The sequence below is a fragment of the Miniopterus natalensis genome, chromosome 16 (assembly GCF_054644295.1).
Source record: "Miniopterus natalensis isolate mMinNat1 chromosome 16, mMinNat1.hap1, whole genome shotgun sequence".
NCBI classification, from domain to species: domain Eukaryota; kingdom Metazoa; phylum Chordata; class Mammalia; order Chiroptera; family Miniopteridae; genus Miniopterus; species Miniopterus natalensis.
In genome coordinates this window covers 28284287-28305398 of record NC_142096.1, presented here as the reverse complement: position 1 = coordinate 28305398, position 21112 = coordinate 28284287, and the positions used below count along the sequence as shown (strand labels likewise).

Sequence of the window (21112 nt, the reverse complement as noted above, 5' to 3'; positions counted from 1 at the left end):
GAACAGAACTTTTAAATTTGAATGAAGTCTAGTTTACTGGTCTTTTCCCTTATGGTTAGTGCTTTTGTGTGTGCTACGACATCTTTGTCCCCCACAGAGTTACAAAGATAACTTCATAATACTTTTAGAAGCTTTGTCATTTTATCTTTTAAATTTAGGTCTATGGTCTGTCAGGATTTAAGGTTTATGTATAATGTGAGGGTCAGGATTTTTCTCCTTTTTAACATACATTCAGTAAACTCTGTCCCATTTATTGAAAAGACAATCCAAAAAAAAAAAAAAGACAGTTGGATTCATTGTACGTCTGCCAGGCTTCTCTCTTGTAAAGTTAATAAGTCTATTTTATTGTTAAATAATAAGTTAATAATTATTTTCTGAGGAGACACTTTGAGGCTATATGAACATTCTGTTTTTCATCAAACCCTCCCTCACCCATCAGATTTCTCGCCCATTGGTGATTCTTGCCTGAATCAATTACTGCTCTGAAGAATGCCAGAGTGATTTTTTACCTTTTGTGATTTAAAATAACAGAAATGTATTCTTTCCCAAAGGGCGATTTTTAAATTCCAGTGTTCTTCTCAGATTTATTAGTTGGCATTTCTACCCAAGAGCTTTCTCTTCCCCCTTGTTTTTTCATTTGCCCATTTATTATCATTATAGACACTTGCATTCCTGTTTTACTTAGAGGCTTATAATATGTCATTTATTTTGATTCTCCACCTGCCCCAGATCTTGCCAGTGATACGGCCCCTTCCAGGTCATTCCTGTTTCCTTCTGCTATCTTCCCCCTCCTTTGAGCACTTCTTTCTTTCTGATACAATAGCTGTTCCTCGGTCATCTTGTATTTTCCTTGCTCTGGCACCGGCTACTTCTCCAGGGAGCCCTGGCTGATTAACATCAGTTCATTCTTTCAACAGATATTTATTGAGTGACTACTGTGTTCCAGGGACTATTCTAACTTTCCACAAAGCTGTGTCCTCAACTGTCAGTAAAATGTTGCTCCTTGAAAACGAGTTGTGGCAATTTCCTTTCTCCTGTCACATCCTAGGAATCCGCAATTGTAGCTCTAGACGTTTGTCTATCTAATTAATTCTCCTTTTTATATTTATCACTGATAAGTGTAGAAATTTCCTTTAATGTGTCTGAAAACCACTGAAAACTGGTCGTGTGTTCACATAACAGTGTTGTTTATACCCATGTGATGCATGAGGATTCCCGTGTAATGATTATGTGTGTAACCTGTGTCCAGCTCGCACCTGCTGAGCATCACCGGAGGGAGCTCAGAGCTCGAAGCTCCTCTCTGAGCGTTTTGTGGGCCGCGTCGCTGCGTGGTCCCGCTCTGACGAGACAGTTGGCGGTATTTCGCTCTAGAAGAGGGAGCCTTTGCAGTACGGTGTGTGCTTTTCTGCTTATCTTCTCTCCTTCACAGAGACCCGGCTTGGACTTGACACTCTTGGTGTCTGTGTGATTATTGCAAAGGAGAATTCAAAATGACATGAATCTTACAACTGATTCACATGGTAAAAAACTGAAGTCCTTATGAAGTAAGAAAACTGTAAACTTTTAAAGGCATGGACTGCCCTTTGGTGTTGATAGAAATCTTTGGAAATTTTTAGGCTATCTGTAATAAAGTTAAACATAAACCTGCTCTGCGACATAGCAGTTCCACTGCTAGGCCTATGCACCCAAGAGAAATGAGTGTATATACACGAAATACTTATTTCTCAGAGTTCAAGGTGGCCTTTTACTTAATAGCCCCAGACTGGAAATAACCCAGATGTCCCAACGACAGCACAATAGATAAGCTGCTATAGTCCTTCTTTGGACTCTTCAGTGATGACAAGTTTGAAATAGTGATGTATGCAGTAAAACCGTGATGTCGAGTGAAAGAAGCAGGACAGCGCCACACACACTCAGACCTGAAGGACAGACAAAGCTGGCCTGTGGTGACGAAGTCCCAGTGGGCAACTTGGGGAGGGAGGTGGTGACGGAAACTGGCGTGAGGAGCGTTGCGGTGCTGGCACCCTCGCTCTCCATCTGAGTGGAGGCCCACGGGCCTTGCGTGCAGTCGTTCCTGGGCTGGGTGCGGGACGTCTGTGCGCTTTCTTTCTCCCTTGGGAAGACCCTGAGCGAATGGAAGAGGCAGAAAAGAGAACTCCGTGCTTGCCTCTCCTCTGCCCGAGCCTGTGGGTTAAATTAGGGATTTAGGCTAACTTGACTTCATTCAATCCTTAACTCTTCTTTGCTGTTTTTCTTCTATTCCCTCTTTTCTCTCCACCGCCTCTGTCCTTTCCCCCGTCCCTCCCCCTCTCAGCCTGGCTTTCCTTCCTGTTCCTCGCCCCAGCCGGGTCTCACAGGGCCCTGTGGATGGAGCCCTGGGGCAGGGCCTTGGCTCTTTTTTAAAAAAAAACATATCTTTATTGATTTCAGAGAGAGGAAAGGAGAGGAGGAGAGAGAGAGAGAAACATCAATGATGAGAGAGTCATTGATCAGCTGCCTCCTGCACGCCCCCAACTGGGGATTTAGCCCACAACCCGGGCATGTGCCCTGACCAGGAATCGAACCCCGATCGCCTGGATCCGAGGTCGACGCTCAACCGCTGAGCCACGCCCGGCCGGGCTGGGGACTCTGCTCTTGGCAGTGGCCCGCGGCCGGCTGCCCGGTGTGCGTCGGGTCAGCTCCCCTCGCGGCCGCTCTGTGCCGATCCCGGGTTAGCTGTGGCAGGAGGCAGACGCACTTTTGTATGGTGAATGGAGTGTTAAATACACGGTGCACAGAATTTACATTGCAAGCACATTTTACTTTCCAGGAAAGCTTAGAGATATTTTTGTGATTTGTTATATGCAATATATGCGCATCTGTTTTATTAAAGATCCTCTGTTGGCACTTAAAATAACTTGACATGATAATTTTACATTCTGTGTTACTCATTATGGAATTATTCAAACTCGTGCTAAAGTAGAGAGAGCGAGCGGACGTGACGTCTCTGTGCATCCCCAGCTTCTCCAGGCATGGCGGCCAGTCGTGTTTCTCTTCCCTCCCTCCCCTGAGTTATTTTGAAACTAGTCTCCGATGTATCACTTCACTCATGCATGTTCAGTATGTATCTACAAAGATGATCTGCAGAAAGCATTACTCGTATTCCTTTGTTCTGTTGGTTATAGAAAAAAATTGAAATTTATTTTCATTAGATAAATCCAGGAATTTCTGATGACTGACTGTATTTCTTGCTAATTTTAGTTGCTTGATTACCAAAATATAAATAAAAATATTCACAGATCATAATGTTTTTGATGAGGTAGTTGTAAGCTTTCTGGGGTAAGCTCATTACTTTATAATATTCAAATTAAGCAATCTATGAAACTTGTGTGCCTTGTTTTGACATAGTATCACTATAAAGTTGAATTTTTGGTCATTACAGAAAATGTTACAAAAACCCCAAATAGATTTCATTTGAAACGATTTTCCTGTTTACGTAGTTTGTTTATACACTCCCTTAGAAAATCATACCTCCTTCCATGGTAATTATACGTAGTGTAAATAGTGCTTGCAAGATTCATTATGGAAATAGTTCACTTGTGTGCCTTCGATGTGTTTATTAAACAGGTAGTATAACTCCCACGGTGGAACTGAACGGGCTTGCCATGAAGAGGGGAGAGCCTGCCATCTACAGGCCACTAGACCCAAAGCCTTTCCCAAATTATAGAGCTAATTACAACTTCCGGGGCATGTACAATCAGAGGTGCGTATGTCTGTTTATGGTTTTGTTCTTATTTATTAATTTATGCAAATTAAAACATTCCTGAAACTCAAAGAGTATTTGCATTGTAAAGAATTTTGACTTTGGGCATTTTGCATGGGATTTAGATAGATCAGACTCACAGGAATATTTAACTTAAAAAAATAACTGGTTATCAAGAACTAGTTTTCATTGAGTCATGAGACCCCTATGTTTGTTGCAGGCAGGACCATATTTTAGTTATTCAACAGTGTGGTGCTGACTGCCCAGCTGGCTTGCTTATTTCCTCACCAGACAGGTGCTTAGCTTAATTAGTGTTTTTCTTAATTTGTCTGAATACATTGCAAACATGAGTGTTTATAATTTTTTTAAAGATAATTTTTCATTGTTAAAAAAAGCATGAAATTATAGGGCACTTCAATGAAATTTAGTACAGTGAAAACAGGAGTCAGAGCCTACTTTTCTCCTAAAAGAGTTTTTATAATTTAAAAACAAAATTGTTGGATTTACTGTCTTTCTGCACATTACATAATTTTGTGATAGTTACAAATGTAATAGAATTTTCTTTTACAAACATGGCAGGATATTTTTTTACAGTGTATTATTTTTTTTCTGATCATTTATAAAAGTAATTTAACTCATTGTAGAGGATGTGGAAAGTGCAGAAAATTAAAAAGAAATTATAAATAAGTTGCAGTCCTAGAATTAACCACCTTTAATATTTTGGTATACTTTATCTTATACTTTGCATATAAATATATTTAACCAAATGGAAGTTATCCACTATGTACAATTTCCGTAGTACTTCATGGAGGTATGTATAAATGGTAAAATGCACAGATCTTAAATGTCCATCTTGATGACTTCATTTGATTATTTTATTTATGTGTATGTGTATTTATAGTTTACTTGGTGACTTTTTACATATGTGAATCATCATCTGTCACCCCCGGATCAAGAATGCTTCCGTCACCCTGGGAGTTTCCCCCTCCCTCCTCCCAGAAGCAGCCACTATGTCACCGTAGATTAGTTTTACCCGTCACTGAGCTTCATGAACTAGAGTCATATAGTATCTACTCTCTGTGTCTGGCCTTTTCCACTTCATATAATGCTTTTCTGGTTTTGTTTGCTTGCTTTTGTTTTTAGAGATTCATCTGGGTTGCTCATATCTGGGTTTTGCTTTTTTATTGCTGAATGCTGTTCCATTGCATGACTATATCATAATTTGTTCATCTCATATATGTAATTGCTTTCTTTTCACCAGGCCACCCACACTGAGGTGAGGGCCCCTCCCTTCCCACCAGGACGACACAGTCAGTTTCCTGGACACACCTGGGAGGAAAGGGGGGACAGAAGTCTAGGAGATTGTGCTCCCTTTTTCTCAGAGAACCTTAGCAATATTTAAATGACTGACTTACAGTGATCATTAATACAGTGATCATTTTTCATATCTTTCAGTAATGTTTAAAAATTATTTTTGATGGATATTAATGCTTCATATGGCCAAGGTTTACTTTATAAGTATATAAACAGGTGAAAACAAGGAATACTTTATAAGCATACAAACAAAACATACCTTTTTTGATCATTTAGGTTTCCCTTTTTTGACAATTATAAATAATGCTACAGTAAACACTCTTTGTATACAAATATTTGTTTACATCACTGATTATTTCTTTAAGATAGATTACTGCAAGGGGAGTATCGGGTTAAAAAGAATATATTTTTGCCTAATTACATTAAAGTTTGTACCAGCTGCTTACAGTATATTCCGTTGCTCTCTGACGACACGAATTGGGTTTCAACACATTGTCTTGTTTGATAGTTAAAAAGTGGAGTTTTTAGATTTTGGTTTTATTGATTACTTGTGGGGCTGAACAGGTTTTCAAATATTTATTTGTTGCTTATCTTTTGTGACTTGTCTGTTATAGTTTGCTAATGTTTATTTCATTGATTGACCAATCTTCAAGTGTTCATGTGTTCAGGGTATTACAGTAAGTCTTTATTTAATTTTCCTGCTTAAAAATAATTGGTTAGTTTTGTGTTTGTTTTTAATGTACTACAATTTTAAAAGATATATCTAATCTGTTATTTTTTTTGTTATTTCTTCTACTACTTTTATGTATAAGTTCTCGCATGTGATCAGATATTTGCGAATGCTTTGAAATTTTTTTATTGAGATATAATTGATGTGTAACATTGTGTAAGCATAAGGTGTTTGAATTGATTTGATACATTTATATTGCACTGTGGTTGCCAATGTAGTGTAGCTAATACTTCTATCATGTCATGTGGTTATCATTTTGTCTTGGTGTGGGATGCTGATGCTTTTAAAATCATTTGGTATATTTGCTGACATTACTACTCAGATGTGAGAAGAAGTTACTTATTTAGTCTATCCATAATTTGATATTTTTCGGTGTCTTGCTTGGTAATGGAAAAATTACCATTTAAAACTTAGTTCTATTTAAATTGTAAGTCAGCCATTTAAATATTGCTAAGGTTCTCGGAGAAAAAGGGAGCACAGTCCCCTAGACTTCTGCCCCGCCCTGCCCTCCCAGGTGTGTCTGGGGAACTGACTGTTGCTCTGGTGGGAAGGGAGGGGCCCTCACCTCAGTGTGGGTGGCCTGTATTGTGCTCTGTCTCTGCTCCTCTGGTCTTTCCCGGGGTGTCCCTTGTCCACCAGGTAGCTGACACCTCTCTTGCCTGCCCAGCTGAAACCTGTACTTGGTGATCGTGGGCCATAGTTTCCTCCTAAGTAGTCATCGAGAGTATCTATCATCTTGCCTGGCTGCCTTGATCTCTGAATCCTTAGCTCTCTTTGGCCCCTGGGATGCTGTTTCATTCTCTGTGGCCTCTTCTAGCTGTGGAGAACCCTGTGCAGGCTTGTCAGCTCTCAGCTTGGTGTCTACACTGCGTGGGAGGCGAGAGGGACATCACCTTTGTCCTATAGTAGCTTCAGTTTCTCGTATAATAAAACTACAGTATTTGCCTACTTAAGCACAATAGATCTGTTTGGCCACCCGAGCTAGGAACCTTGCCTGTTTTATATTTGCAAGATAGTTAATTTTTAATGTGCTATAATGAACAGACTCATGAGGGTTTTATATTTAAATGTTTATTGATTTTGATACCTATAGTCCTGTATTGAAATTTTGCTGGAGTTTTGATTAGTGAATTTATTGCTTATTTTTGATTTTTTTGTTGTGGCATAATTGATATATAACATTATAATTTATTTCAAATGAAAGAAATCTGGTGGTAAAGCAATAAAAAAATCTGACATTAACCTCTGTCCTTACAGAGCTCATGTTCTAGTGGGGGAGGCTGTCGTCAGTAAGAGGCAGTTACTCACTGAGAAGGTGACAATGTTAATAAAGAGCTAAAGGAACAGAAGGAATCAGCATTGTGGATGGTGTGAGAGGGGGGAGTGGTCCAAGCAGTAGAAACTGCAAGTGCAAAGGCCCTGGGGTATAGAGTGCCCGTGTGTGGGTGCCCCCTCAGGAGGCCAGGCGGCTGGAACTGAATGAACCAGCAGGCAGGGGGTTGGGATGTGAGGATGTGACGGGTCAGCTGGTTTGCTTTGATGCTAGTTTTTCTGCTTTAGATTTCCTGTTAAGAATGCTGACATTTTTCCTTTGTTGGCAATTCCTAGTTTCACAATCTGACTGTGGTTGTCATGAAGGTGCAAGAATTTTGTTTGACTTCTCCAAGAGGTTGTGCCGTAGGCCATTTCCATAATGGATAAAGGGAATTTTCCCTTCAGGTTTTTGGAGAGTCTTGAGAATTTTCTATAGGTCACAAAAAGTGTAAAAAGAAAGTAGGGAAGGTGCAGTGCCGTGTTTCACAAAAGCGCACAGCTCACAAAACGGCAAACCTCACCGCTACTCTGTTAGAATGATAGTACCACTTATGACCTTAATTTGCAGATGACAACACCTGAGTGTGTTACAGGACTTTGGAGCCAAAGATTCGAGGAGACTCTCTTCTCCTTGTCAGGTTCCAGATGAATCAGTAGCTTCTGAATAAGGCAGGGAATGAAAGGTTAAGAAGTTTAAGAAACAGATGTAATTTACAGGGATTTTCAAAAAGGTCTTTTCATTTTCTACGTAAAATAATATTAAGTAATAATTAGATATTAAACATGCTGTTTTTTTTTAGTTTGTTTATTCCTTATGAGGTTCCTCCACTTGAACTCATTCAGAGTCTAAGGAGGACCTCATAAAAAGGCCTTTCCCTCCCCTACCCTATTTCTGACAGCTGGAGAAAAAAGATTATTATTTCGACCTGGGCTGTGAAGTAGCTGTCTCCCTTTGTTACACCAAGATGCTTGAAAATGAATGCATTCAGTTACATTCCCCTCGCCCCCATTTGGGGCCCTATTCACTAACAGCTACATTATACAGTTGAAAACATACACAAACTTACAGGACAAAGTGCAAGATGTAAAGATCAGAGAACATTTTATGCTTTTGTTTTCCTAGCTTTGTTACCAAAAATGATATGCATTATCTCAAGGAACAGAATGGTTAAAATCAGCCTCCTACAATTTGTCAGTTTTGTATATTCACAGATGAAAAAAGCATTATTGCTTGGCTGATGGCCATGGGGCCCCTGGTCTGCTGATGCAGGCTGCCAAAGGGCCCCGTCTCCTGCGGAAACGGGGACTTCTGCCCGAGCAACTGAAGGTCTCTCGGGGAGATTGCTGGCGTGGTTGGATGCAGGGCGTTGGTGGTGTTTTCCTGCATTTCCCATTTCTCTTTTTAGCTCTAGTCTCATTGTCCTTCTGCTTGACTTTATTTTCCAAGAAACCCATTTCCGTTTGCTATACCTCATGCAGTACCAGTCCCTCCACTTGTGTGTGAAGGACATCCTTTGGTTTTGGGTTGCTCTTTGAAAAAACAGAAAATGTTGAGTAGACTGTCCATCCCGGAATTTGTCATTCAGATTGGATTTGGGGTAGGGGGACTTCAATCGGCCAAGTTTGGGTTTGTGTCCAGCCTGGATAAACAGGGTTTAGTCCCATCCAAAGGGCTATGAAGAGCACAGTTATTTTATAGAATGTTTCCCCAAAGGCTAATGACTAGCTGCTAATTATTGTTAGGTGTGCTGTTTATTTTAAGCTTGTTCAAGTAGTCAGCCTAAGTGATCTTCACTAGTGTGTAATGCCCCTTTAAAAGGCATGTTGGGCCCCCCCTGGGCGTGGCTCAGCAGTTGAGCGTCGACGGGGGATCCAGGCGATGGGGGTTCGATTCCCGGTCAGGACACATGCCCGGGTTGCGGGCTCGATCAGTGACTCTCTCATCATTGATGTTTCTCTCTCTCTCTCTCCCTCTCCTTTCTTCTCTCTGAAATCAATAAAGTTATATTGGGGAAAAAAAAAAAAGGCATGTTGGAAAGAAAGAACTGTTCAGAAACTTTGAATGTATTTGTAGCAGTAGTGATATAACAGATATGAAGCTACAGTTTTGCTTTCTGCCACCAGGTGGTGCTTGTATACTATAAAACAACATACAGTCTGGGTACATTCACTTTGGTTAGTATTCCATGGCTGGCGGTTAAATGATAAATGAGTGTTTGAACCATATGAAGTCCCAAATACTTGATTGTTTTTTAACCCATAAATATGCCAACTTTAATAGTTCAACATAATAGGAAAAGTCAACCAGATACACAATTTTAAAGCTTGTTGGATAAATGAAGTAGATGTGAGGTGGTGAAAAATAGAAATCCATTCTAATAGTTATATATAATTTTGCCTTTTGTGTATTACATCCCTTGGTTTGGTGAATATATTCATGTATACTTTTATCATATATTTTATACCTGGAATGTATGCCATAACTTTTCAAAATGGTATTTCTTTTTAAAATGCTATTTCTTTATGAGGATATCACTTTATAGAATAGATGTAGAACGGAAAGATAGGAGGCTACAAGACAAAATTTTAAATATTTTTCTCATGGTTTACATAAGATTACATTAAGTAAATTAAGACTTTTTCATTTAGAGGAAATAAATCTAAACCCATAATAAAGAGAGATTAAAAATACATTGTCTTTTAAAAGTCATAAGCCAGAGAAAGGAATTTGAATAGGAGGGAGAATGAACTGGAATATGAAGTGAGGAAACTGGAGAGCCAGGGAGATGCTTTTAGGGTAAATGGAGGGTGATTCTGGATCAGCAGCTCGTCTTAGGCAGGCTGTGTTTAAAATTAAGAATAGGAACTAGTAGACATAACTCTTAAAAAAAACCTCATTGCTTAGTAAGACCAGATGTAACACTCTTCATTTTATGAAATAGAAACAGAACATTTTATTTGAAGTGAAATATGAAGAAGGTTCCCCCAACATCTGATTCCTCAAGTATTAGATAAAAATCAAATTAGCCCTGGCTGGTTTGGCTCAGTGATTAGAGTGTTGGTCCTTGGACCAAAGGGCCTTGGGTTTGATTCCCAGTCAAGGGCACATACCTCCGTTGCAAGTTTGATCCCCAGCCCTAGTTGGGGCATGTGTGGGAGTCAACCAATTGATGTCTCTCTCTCACGTCTATGACCCCCACACCCCTCCCTCCTTCCACTCTCTAAAAATCAATGGGAAAAATATCCTCAGGTGAGGATTAAAAAAAAAAATCAAATTATTTAAAAAAGCATTTTTTAAATGCTTACCCTCCCATCACAAGCATCTAGAAAATCTAGGTAAGTTTCTTACATTGTAGATGAACTGATACAATAAGTGATGTGAAGGGAAGTTGTGATAAGTTAAAGATGTATATTGATACACAGCAAAAAGTAGTTAAGAATACAATAATGGAGATAAAGTGGAATCATCAAAAAATTGTAATCTAAAAGAAGGCAGAAAAGAGGTAGAAAAAAGGAGTAAAGAACATATGGGCTAAATGGAAAACAAAGAACAATATGGTAGATTTAAACCCAACCATATTGATAATTACATTAAATGTAAATGTTCTAAACACTCAAGTTAAAAGGCAGAGAATGTCACATTGCATAAAAGAACAGGAAATACAACCATATGTGATGTAAAAAAATCCACTTTAAGTATAAAGACACAAATTAGTTAAAAGTAAAGGATGGAGAATGACATTCTATGCAAACACTAATCATATTAAAGGTGGAGTAGCTATACTTGTATCAGACAAAGCAGACTTTAGAGCAAGAAATGTATTACCAAGAGTACAATTACCAGTGATGAAAGGATATAATCATCAAGAAGACCTGACAATTCTAAATATGCATGCACCTGCTAATAGGCCTTAGAATAAGTAGACAGAAAAGCAGTAAGGCTACTGCTACTGCTACTGCTATAGGCTGAACTGTGTTCCTTCCAAATTCATATTGAAGCCTTAACTCCCATATGATGGTATTTGGAGGTAGGGCTTTTGGGAGATAATTATGTTTAGAAAGGTCATGAAGGTAAGGCCCTTTTAAAGCAATTAGTGCCCTTATAAGAACAGACACCAGATAGCTAGCTCTACACTCTATCCTCCTTCTGCCCGGCCACCATAAGTCTGCCATCTACAACCCAGAAAGAGAGCTCTCCTTGGAAACTGACCATGCTTCTTGATCTTGGGCTTCTAGCCTCCAGAACTGTGAAAAAACAAATTAATGTTGTTTAAGCCACCCAGCCTATGATATTTTGTTATGGCAGCTCAAGCTAAGACAGCTATAGAATTCAGCAACACTTTCAGTCACTGTTAGGGGACTCTCTATCCAGTAATAGTAAATTATATTTTCTTTCAAGTATGCATGGTGCAGTCACCAAGAGAGATGACATGCTATTCTCTAAGACAATTTTCAATAAATTTAAGAGAATTGAAAAAATATAAACTATGTTTCTGACCACAAAGGGATTAAGTTAGAAAAATACCTGGAAAATTCCACAAGTACTTGGAAATTAAACAACACATTTCAAAATAATGCAGACATCAAAGGAGAAATCACAGTATTAGAAAAATACATTGAGCTAAATGAAGATGAAAGTGAAATGTTGAAATAGATGGATGCCACTATATGGGTTTGTGGTCAAAACTCATTAACTAAGCTTAAAACGGGCCCATTTCATTTTATGTAAATAAATGAACGTGATTTAGAAATACATTTTCTAATAGTCAATTTTATTTGAAGCTAAAACTAGTTGTAAGAGAGTATCAGATTTTCACCTCAAGCATTTGGTCAAAACCATCATAAATATCTTACTAGGGGCTAAAATTTTCTCTCTTAGTGTTTGAGGATAAAATCATGTGTCTGTAAATTGCTTAGCTACTGCTTTGCTCAATAAATGTTATTTAATTGTTAGCCTCTTTTATATTAAAGGTAATATAGTCTAGTTCTAAGTATAGACTCTGGATTAGAGTGGTAGCTGTGTGGATTTGAGCAGGTTACTCAGCTTTCTAATTCCCGGTTAACTCATCTGTGAATTGGGGAGAGTAACTTAAGGTTCCTCACAGTGGTGTTTTCAGGATTAAATATAACAAATTTGTGACCACACATGGCTCATTTCCTTACTTTACCATAGTGTTTTTAGTTCCTTAAAAAGAATTTAAATATTTGCACTTGGACATTGACTTCTGCCCAATGTTAAAAAATCAGGCTGTGATTCTATTATAATTTCTGAGTATACACTTTAGAGAATGAATAATTGATTCTGTAATACAAATATGCATGCTTTGGCTTTTTGTTGGAATTTAGTTGATCCTGGAATAATTCTGACATCACAGTTTAGAGAGCCACTTCTCCCTTGGAAAATTACTCTACACATCAAGACTGTTACTGATTTGGAATTTAAGCATGGGCCTCAGAATATTTGTGCCTGTTAACGTAATTGTTTGCAGCATTTAATACACACACTTCTACCTTGTCAAAGCTTGATAGCCGCTCATTTCACTTTCAATCCTTCGACTTTGTCGCTTTCATCCCCAAGGTGTCCTAGTCTGTGTTTTCTTGCCACTGAGCAGATTCAGACTCCTTGCTCCTTTGTTCTGCTCTTACAGGCAGTCAGGCGGGACCAACACTCACCCTTAGTTTGGGTTAGAGACTGTTTAAAATACCTGGTATGTTTATTAAATAAAAAACGTTTTCACATCGTACAAATTTAACATTTTTCATATTCCCTGAAAACAAAAACAAACACAGAAGTAAACAAAACCAATTCTTAAATAAAAAATAAGACTCTTTGTAATTCTGGGTTGACTGTCTTATTTTATTTGGCCAATTTAAAAAAAATGCTCTTGAGATATTTTTTGAGTTCTTTATGTTAAAAGTTTAAAAAATTATCCTCCATAAAGGTGAAGATAAGGAAAGTAGGCCCAAGAGAATAATTACTATAAACCTTCCTCTCAGCCAAGTTGATCATGATTCTTTAGAAAAATGCAGCTACAACCCAATTGTCATAAATGCTACATTCATCCCTTTCTTTCTTCCTTCCTCCCCCCCTCCCTCCCTCCCTCCCTCCCTCCCTCTCTCTCTCTCTCTCTCTCTCTCTCTCTCTCTCTCTCTTTCTTTCTTTCTTTCTTTCTTTCTTTTTCTTTCTTTCTAGAAGTGACCTATCTTTCTAGTCCTAAATTTCTTTTAAAATTTCAACAATTTTTATCCTAGATTAGGGGAAATAAACAGCATGCTGTATTGTTTTAATTGAGACTAATTTAATCTATTGTTTAAGCTCTGAAAACCTAGTATAATATTTAATTTACTTTATTTGTGGTTGAAGTAGTGTTATCTCAAAAATGTCTTTTTTTTTTTGGTTCAGTTGAGCAAAATGTTGCTTTAGCAATGCTTACTTACTTGTGTTTAAAAAAAAAAAACCAGGTCAAATGACAGTTTAATTTATGAAACTTTTTATTTTTTATTTTTTACTTTTTTCCTGTTTTATTGAATTTATTGGGGTGACACTAGCTAACAAAATTATATAGGTTTCAGGTGTACAGTTCCACAACACATCATCTATACACTGTATTGTGTGTATGAAGCTCTTTTGAATGTGGCATGTGACATATGGATGAGTGGGCTTTGTATAAAGAAAATTTTATACAGGTTGCTAGTATTAGCTTTGAGAAATTTGAAAAATTCTGAATCTCCCCCCCCCCCCTTTGGTTTGGAGTGTTCCTTTAAGAATAGAAAAACAATATTATATATCAGGCATTTTTCCTTAATATTCAATCATTTTTTAATGTATTTTCTTGAACTATTGATTTTTAGTGAAGTGTTTGTGAAGTTTTTAATGTTAATTGGATCTAGAAAGAAATTTAAGTATGGTTTTTAAGGCAAGTGCTGTGACTACTAATAATGAGTGTTTATGTTCCATGTTTAGAGAAGTTTCTGCAATAACAGCGTTTCTTGGAAGTGGAATATTGTGTCTAATAAATTCTGGGCAAGATTTTGGGTTATCACCGAAATAGGCCATGTTCCAAAGTTTGTTTTTATGTTGGTTACTGGAAACTTAGAACACTAAGTATTTTCTCATAGTAAGATTTTGGTAAGTAAGTGGTGGCCAAGTTCCCAAGATAGCCCATAGAAACTCATTTTAATTACAGTGAACAGTGTACCTTGTGAATAGTCCTAACTTTGGCTTCCAAGGAAGAGTTTTTCCTCAGTGCCACCTGATCTAGAGGAGTGAGCCTCTTTTCAACTCTTAACAGTAGCAGGATCTAGTAGAAGAGGAAGGGAGGTTCCAGGCACCAGCAGGGGTGATGGAGAGAGACCATTTTCTCTCCACAGCTTTAATTTCAAGTTATTTATTGATAGAAGCAACTTTAGTCAGCCCAAGGGAGGGCATAAGTGTTGGGTGTGCTGTAGGAGAGGGCTTAACGACAGGAGTGGGCTAAGTAAGCAGATGCAGAAGCAGCAGAAAGATAGCGGGGGTTGGGAAAGAGATAGAGGCAGTGGCCATCCAGGCATCCTGGGCAAGCTGTGTCCCCCAGCTGCCGTGTGGAATCTAATATTTAGTGCAGCCCGAAGTTGCTGAGGAGTGGGGATGGCATGCTAGGACAAGAGAATTCCTATATTTTGTAGGAAAATTTGTGCTTGTTGCTAAGGTTCCCCCCCCCCCCAGCTCTGTGCTCTGTCTTGTTGCTGGAGTGCGATGCCAAAATGTCTTAGCATTTCTGTGCCTCTCTCCATATCTCCTTGCATCTCCTGTAGTTTTTGCTTCATAAGGGTAGTTGCTGTGTTATTTGGCACGGAAGTATTCGTAACTTATACATTATTTGAGAATTGCAGATTTTAGCAATAAAAAAGTGTCCTGAGACATGAACACATTTTAGCTGAAATTCTACTTTGATACCAGGATAAGACTCATCGTTTCTTTTTGTTTTCATTAGCCTGGTAAACCTTTGTTTATCCTTTCATTTTTTAGCCTTTCTCTGTCTTGGGTATGTCTCTTGTATATAGCATGTAGTTGGGTCTTGCTTTATGAGACAAATTAAAATTTTTTTTCGTTTAAGCCCAACACATATTTGATTTGAGAAAGTGAGACTTTTTTTGAATAGCCTGATTTGGGATTGGTTGCCAGTATGTACTGTTGGGTGTTGGCCATCTGCTGCTCTAAAGTTATGGTAAAAATATATTTGAAATGCATGATAATATAAAAACATTTTATAAAACAAATACTGTTATCAGCAGACAGGTATTGAATTAATATTTTTATTCTTCTTCCCTTTATATCAAAGAAATGTAAGAATAACTGGTGTAATTAATAGTCATTTGATATGTCTTAGGTATGCCTTTCGGACTACTTTCTAGAAATTGAGAAACTGAATAATTGTAATATATGTGTAACACATCCCATTACAAGTCAGATAGTTTCTAGTTCTTTGCTTTCAACAAATTGCAAGGGGGCCTAATCAAGTTGTCAGTGGCTTCAGCATTAAAAGTAATTTCTCATGGTAGGTCACAGTATAAGTTGTGACCCAGAAAAAAGCTTTTGCTTTTACAAAACTCAGGGGTGATTTACTTCTTAACGTGAATTATGTTTCTCAGTGATTATATCTACCCAGGAAACTGTGAAATAAGAATTAAATTGAGAACCTATCTTATTTTAGCAGTAAGAAATACTCTTTCGTACATACCATACACATTTTTTTAAAAGCCCTTTCAATCTCACCAGGAAGCATGCCACTAAGATTTTACTTTTTGTTTAAAAATGATCAAAATTTGTGATATTTATGTTGTTCCATTAATTATCTGCTAATAACAATTGCAGTAATGGATTATTCCACAACATTTTGGAAAACATACATGCGTATGGTCACAAGAGATATAAACTTTCAAAAATTTTAATTGATATCCATATTCTTGATACATAGGATTATGATAGCAATAAAGGACTTTCAGGTGTAAAATATAACAGTATAAAATTCTATGGAGAGAATGGAATAAAATGCAAGTTCAAGAAGAAAAACTGGTGAAAAATTGCTGATATATTTAACAGTTTAGATTTTTATTTTTTAATTTTTTATTAATCTTCACCTGAGGATATTTTTTCCATTGCTTTTCGGAGAGAGTAGAACGGGGGGAGAGAGAGACACACACACATCGATGTGAGAGAGACACATCAGTTGGTTGCCTCCCACAGGCACCCCAACCAGGGCTGGGGATCGAGCTTGCAACCTAAGTACATGCCTTTGCCTGGAATCGAACCTGGGACCCTTCAGTCCGCGGGCCAACACTCTAACCACTGAGCAGAACTGGCCAGGGCAGAGTTTAGGCATTTTTGAAGTAGATCAGGGTAGATAACAACTTGTTTTATGATATTTAGATTCCTTTGGACACATTTAAAGGAGTGACATGCAGTTTTATTTTAAAATGTCAGTACTTACAGTAAACCAGAAACGACATCCTTTGGAAGTATTTAAGCTTCTAGTGAAAAACTTTAGATGCTAATGAAAATTTTAGATGTAATAATTGTGCAAGAATATACATAGTTTTCTAATTTCTTTTTGGGGTCTGAGCATTAAGATGGAAGTGTTGCCATAGTTTGGAGCGAAGCTGAGAAGAGATAGCAGCTGTGGCATGCACAGGGATGGTTTGTACTTTTCTCTTGATTTTCACATGCATAGGCAAGACGGTAATTGGATGAAAACGGCTTGCTAATGTAAAAAATTTGAACATGAATATATCAGTCCTTTTTTAAATCCTCACTTGAAAATATTTTTTCCATTGCTTTTCAGTGGAAGGGAGAGGGAGGGAAAGAGAAAGAGAGAGGGAGGGAAACAGGAACGTGAGAGAGACATCAGTTGGCTGCCTCCCTGTGCCCTGACTGACTGGGGCCCAGCCTGCAACCAAGGTTCGTGCCCTTGGCCGAAACCGAACCTGGGACCCCTCAGTCCTCGGGCCAACGCTCTGACCACTGAACCAAACTGGCGAGGGCGAATAGTGCAGTCTTAATTAATCTTTTGCACTCAGGCATACCCAAAAAGTGAAATCTTATTTTCCTTCTATGCTTTCTAATATAATTCTCCCATTTATAAAATAATAAAAGTATTCATCAGCAGTATTTCTGGTGTAGTTCAGGTAAAAATGTTTATCTTGGACCATTAGAGGGCAGCATGAGTTTACTTTTGGAATTAGCTTTTACAACGCACGAATGCTTTTAAGTCACAGGCTAATGTAAGCATCATTTCAATGAACTGCGAAGTTTTTAGTTAAAATTAAAGTCTTTCATTTGGAATTTTTGTGAAGTAATAAAAAACGTGATAGCAGCATAAAAGTAAGCCCGCTTTTCTCCCTTCCCTCACCTCCCCGTCTCTAAGCATATTAGAGCTTTTATAAACCTTGGAAAGTGGCGCAGTTTTGATTTTTAATATTTAAGCTTAATATTTACCTTGATTTTCAGCTGAACAATGACAAACTCAGAAGTCTAAGGTGCTCAGTGAAAAAAGGGATTTGAAGACAAGTTTGGGAAATGCTGCATACTATATCCCTCTTAAAGATTCCTTAATGATTCTTAAAGATGTCATGCAGAGAACTATTCGTCTAAGTGGTTCCACTCTGGCCGAATATTAGACTCTCCTGGAACACTTTAACAGGCCTGATGCCAGCTCCCTCGAGGCTAATTAAATCAGAACTGCAGGCTGGGGAATTTGAACACCACTGTTTTATAAAGTTCCCCAGCGTTGGGCACACTTTACCCTCCGCTAACATCAAGGATTATTCTGTGACATGCTGGTTTAAGTAGTCCTAGATAGAACTTTTGAAAGCATTATAATAGAATGTACAAATTACGGTTAGCCACAGTCTTTGGAAGCCGAGTTTTTCAAATTGCTGAGGATTTCCCCCTCTTTGCAAACTAAAACTTTTCTTATTCTAGTAATTGTGGATATTTTTCTAAAAGTTGGGGCATACATTTTTCCTATTAAAAAGGGATTAAGCAGTGAGGTGGTCAGCTTACCTCTTGTTGCATGTCCATGTACCTCTCGATAGCAGTGCGTGCCCTGCCTCCTTAATTTAATGCTCTTCAACTGCTCTTGTCTTGAAAACTGATATTATAGTTAGATTTGGGAGCAAAGCAGTAGTAACAAGGCTTTGAATTAGGCCCTAAGGTGCTCCTGTAAGTGTGAAGTACTTGAGCTTTGTTTAGTCTGTGGATTTTTTTGACTTCAGAATTTATTCCCTGCATACATTTTGAGTTTCTTCTGCATTTTAGGTAGAATGAAGTTGCTAGTCAGCTGCATACAGGTTTTGTGAATTTATATATGTCATGTAATGGTGAATTACATGTATTAAGGAACAAGAAAGGGTTCATTTGTGTATGGTTTTTCCCTTCTTTTGAATATAAGAGTTTTCTCTCTCTTTTTTTTTTTTAAATAAAAGGTGGACCCTACTTTCCAAAATAAAAATATTTGCTGGTAAGGAATGCATACTCTTAGGAAATTGCCAAGTTTGATAATTTTTTTATTGACTTGACCTTTTTATCTGGTATTGCTTCTCTTCTCCCATCTTCAGTCCCCTGTGTACCTTTCTTCTGTTTTCCTTTCATTGCCCTTTGTCTATAGAGCCTCTTCTTGGCAACCAAAAGGAGACCTCTCTTTTGTACCTTTCTGATTTTTAGGTGTAACAGCCTCTGTTCACTGATTTAAAAAAAAAGAAAGAAATAAGACTGCAGGAGATTTTTCTTTGAAAGAACAAAAACCCTTTTCTGTGAATTGTGGAGTAAAAGTCAACAGAGATGGATGTTGGTACCACCTGAAATTGTTCCTAACGTTACTGTGTGAAGTACAAGTAGAAGGTATTTAAATAGAAGTGGTGTCATCTGTTGGAGATACTGAAAAGCGGTATCCTGCTTTGGCTTGATGTAGACAAGTGACTTTCAAAACCTTTTAAACTAACCTGGGGTGAGGAATGGTTTTTAATGGTAAGATTCAGTACACAGGTACACAGGTACACATGTACATATATAACTAAAACAGAGTTATGAAACTGTAACACCCCTCACATGCTGTTGTATTCTAATGTTTTCTATTTTGTTCTGTTAACAATGCTGGCTGTGAGTCATTACATTCACTTCGTGGCCTGTTAATGGGTCATCATTTATACTTTGGAAAACACAAATTTAGGTGACTTCTAAGATTCCGTCAACACTAAGATTCTATGTTACTGTGAATCCACATTCTCACAGAGAATGAAACATCATGGGACAGCCCCGAAGGAGGTTAAGGTAGGAATGATACTAAGAATTCCCTCAGTTTGGATGTTGGATTACCTCAGGTGTCATCAGTTCCTGAAAGAGCGTAGAATGCCCATAGAAAGGCTGTGGCTTCATGAGTACTATTGTGCCAGCTTTTAGTTGTGACCAGCGTCCTGTGGTCATGTAAGGAAGCCAGCAGGAGGGGATGCAGGAGTCCTCGGTGCTGCGCCTGCATCTTTTTTAATATATGTAATATTATTCCAAAGTCAAAGTTAAAAGTATAGAAAAGGACCTTTGAGTAGTAATGTGCTCTGAAAAGTGATACTCCAAACCCTAGAGTATTTTTCTGTTTCCGAGTTTTTATTGTGATGTTTCGATGCTAATACATTATAAGGTTCACTGTCCTCAACAGTAAGTTTTTCTACGACTCTTAGGAGTTAGAGAAAGAACTGAGTAAGCAGTGTGGAAGCCGAGTTTGCTAATTCTACTTGAGAGTTGGTGGTGAGTTCCTTTTGGGGATTTTAGAATTAGAAAGAATTAGTAAAATAAAGTCCTTGAAGATCTTAAGAGAAATGGGCAAAGGGGTCAAAAAGTCAAAAGAAAAGAATGCAGTCGATGTAAAACAAGACGAATATTGAATAATATTTAAAATGTTGACTTTATATACATACAGGGGTGGACAAAAGCAGGCTTACAGTTGCATTGTGACATTTCTTTTGAGTTAGTAAAGCTATTGTAATAACAACCTGTGTGTCTTTTTCCATATGAACAACTGTAAACTTACCTTTGCCCAGCCCTGTGGATGTTTTTACATATGCTAATGTATAGGAGATGTGTGTATATGTAATACACAAAAACATAGATGCATGCCTAGGCCGGAGAGGGAGGCTGGGGAGACGGGACCCGGGAGCCGCCTGCACCAGGTGCCCACCAGCCCTGCTCGGCCAGGCCCCCCTTATCTCCTGGCCTCGCCTGCTCTCCGCCCTGCCAGCCCCGCTCGGGCCCCACCGCCTTCCCCAGCAGGTCCCCATGCTCCCGTGTTGAGGTGCTTATATTTTATTCCCTCTCACTTGCCGAAGCCTGTTGTAGCCTCTAAGTCATCCCCTCATGGCCCCGAGTTGGAGTTGCACCCACGTCCTGCCACCCCGACATGCCAGCCCCCTGCCCTGCCCTCCTCCGCACCAGCTCTGCGTGGCTCCGGAGTAGCGAGAGGCGCAGAGCTGCGGGGTGGCGCTGGGGGGGGGCAAGGTGCGGTCCTGGGGTTCACCTCAGGAGCAGCGCGAGGGGAACGGGGTTGAGGAGCAGGGCAGTGGCCACATGTGCATGAGGCAGCAGGAGAGGGTAAGAGCGGTTATGGGTGATCAAGTGGGAGATTATTAGAGTAAAAACAAAAACAAGAGCAATGAAACAGACACTTGGTGACCCAGGCTCTCTGCTAGGTGTGAAGGGCCCAGGGTGCCCGCACGGAGTCGAGCCTGAAGGTTGGCGAGGTGACTGCAGCCCGGAGCCGAGAGCTGGCGCCCGCTGCAGCGGGCAGGCTCCTAACCCGAGCTTAATTCTTCAACTTCCGCGAAGTTGCTGCTTAGAAATAGCCTCACAGTGTATTGAGAACCTGAAGGTGTATTTATCTAATCCCCACCGATGAGAAAGCTTTCCAAAGTGTGTTTTGAGGAATTTTAGTTTTTTAGGGATGTTTAATAAGTACTGTAGAAAAAAAGTAATTGAGTAAGTTTGG

The 21112-nt window shown here is 38.8% G+C and overlaps 1 protein-coding gene across 2 annotated transcripts in view; it reads left to right on the top strand.

Annotated features, from left to right (window-relative positions):
* Positions 1-21112, top strand: part of STAU2 (staufen double-stranded RNA binding protein 2) — a 217088-nt gene that overhangs the window by 34956 nt on the left and 161020 nt on the right. For both annotated transcript variants that reach the window (XM_087825442.1, XM_087825443.1), the window contains exon 4: positions 3607-3742. In XM_087825442.1, coding sequence (XP_087681568.1) covers positions 3607-3742 — 136 coding nt within the window. The remainder of the gene's footprint in view (positions 1-3606; positions 3743-21112) is intronic.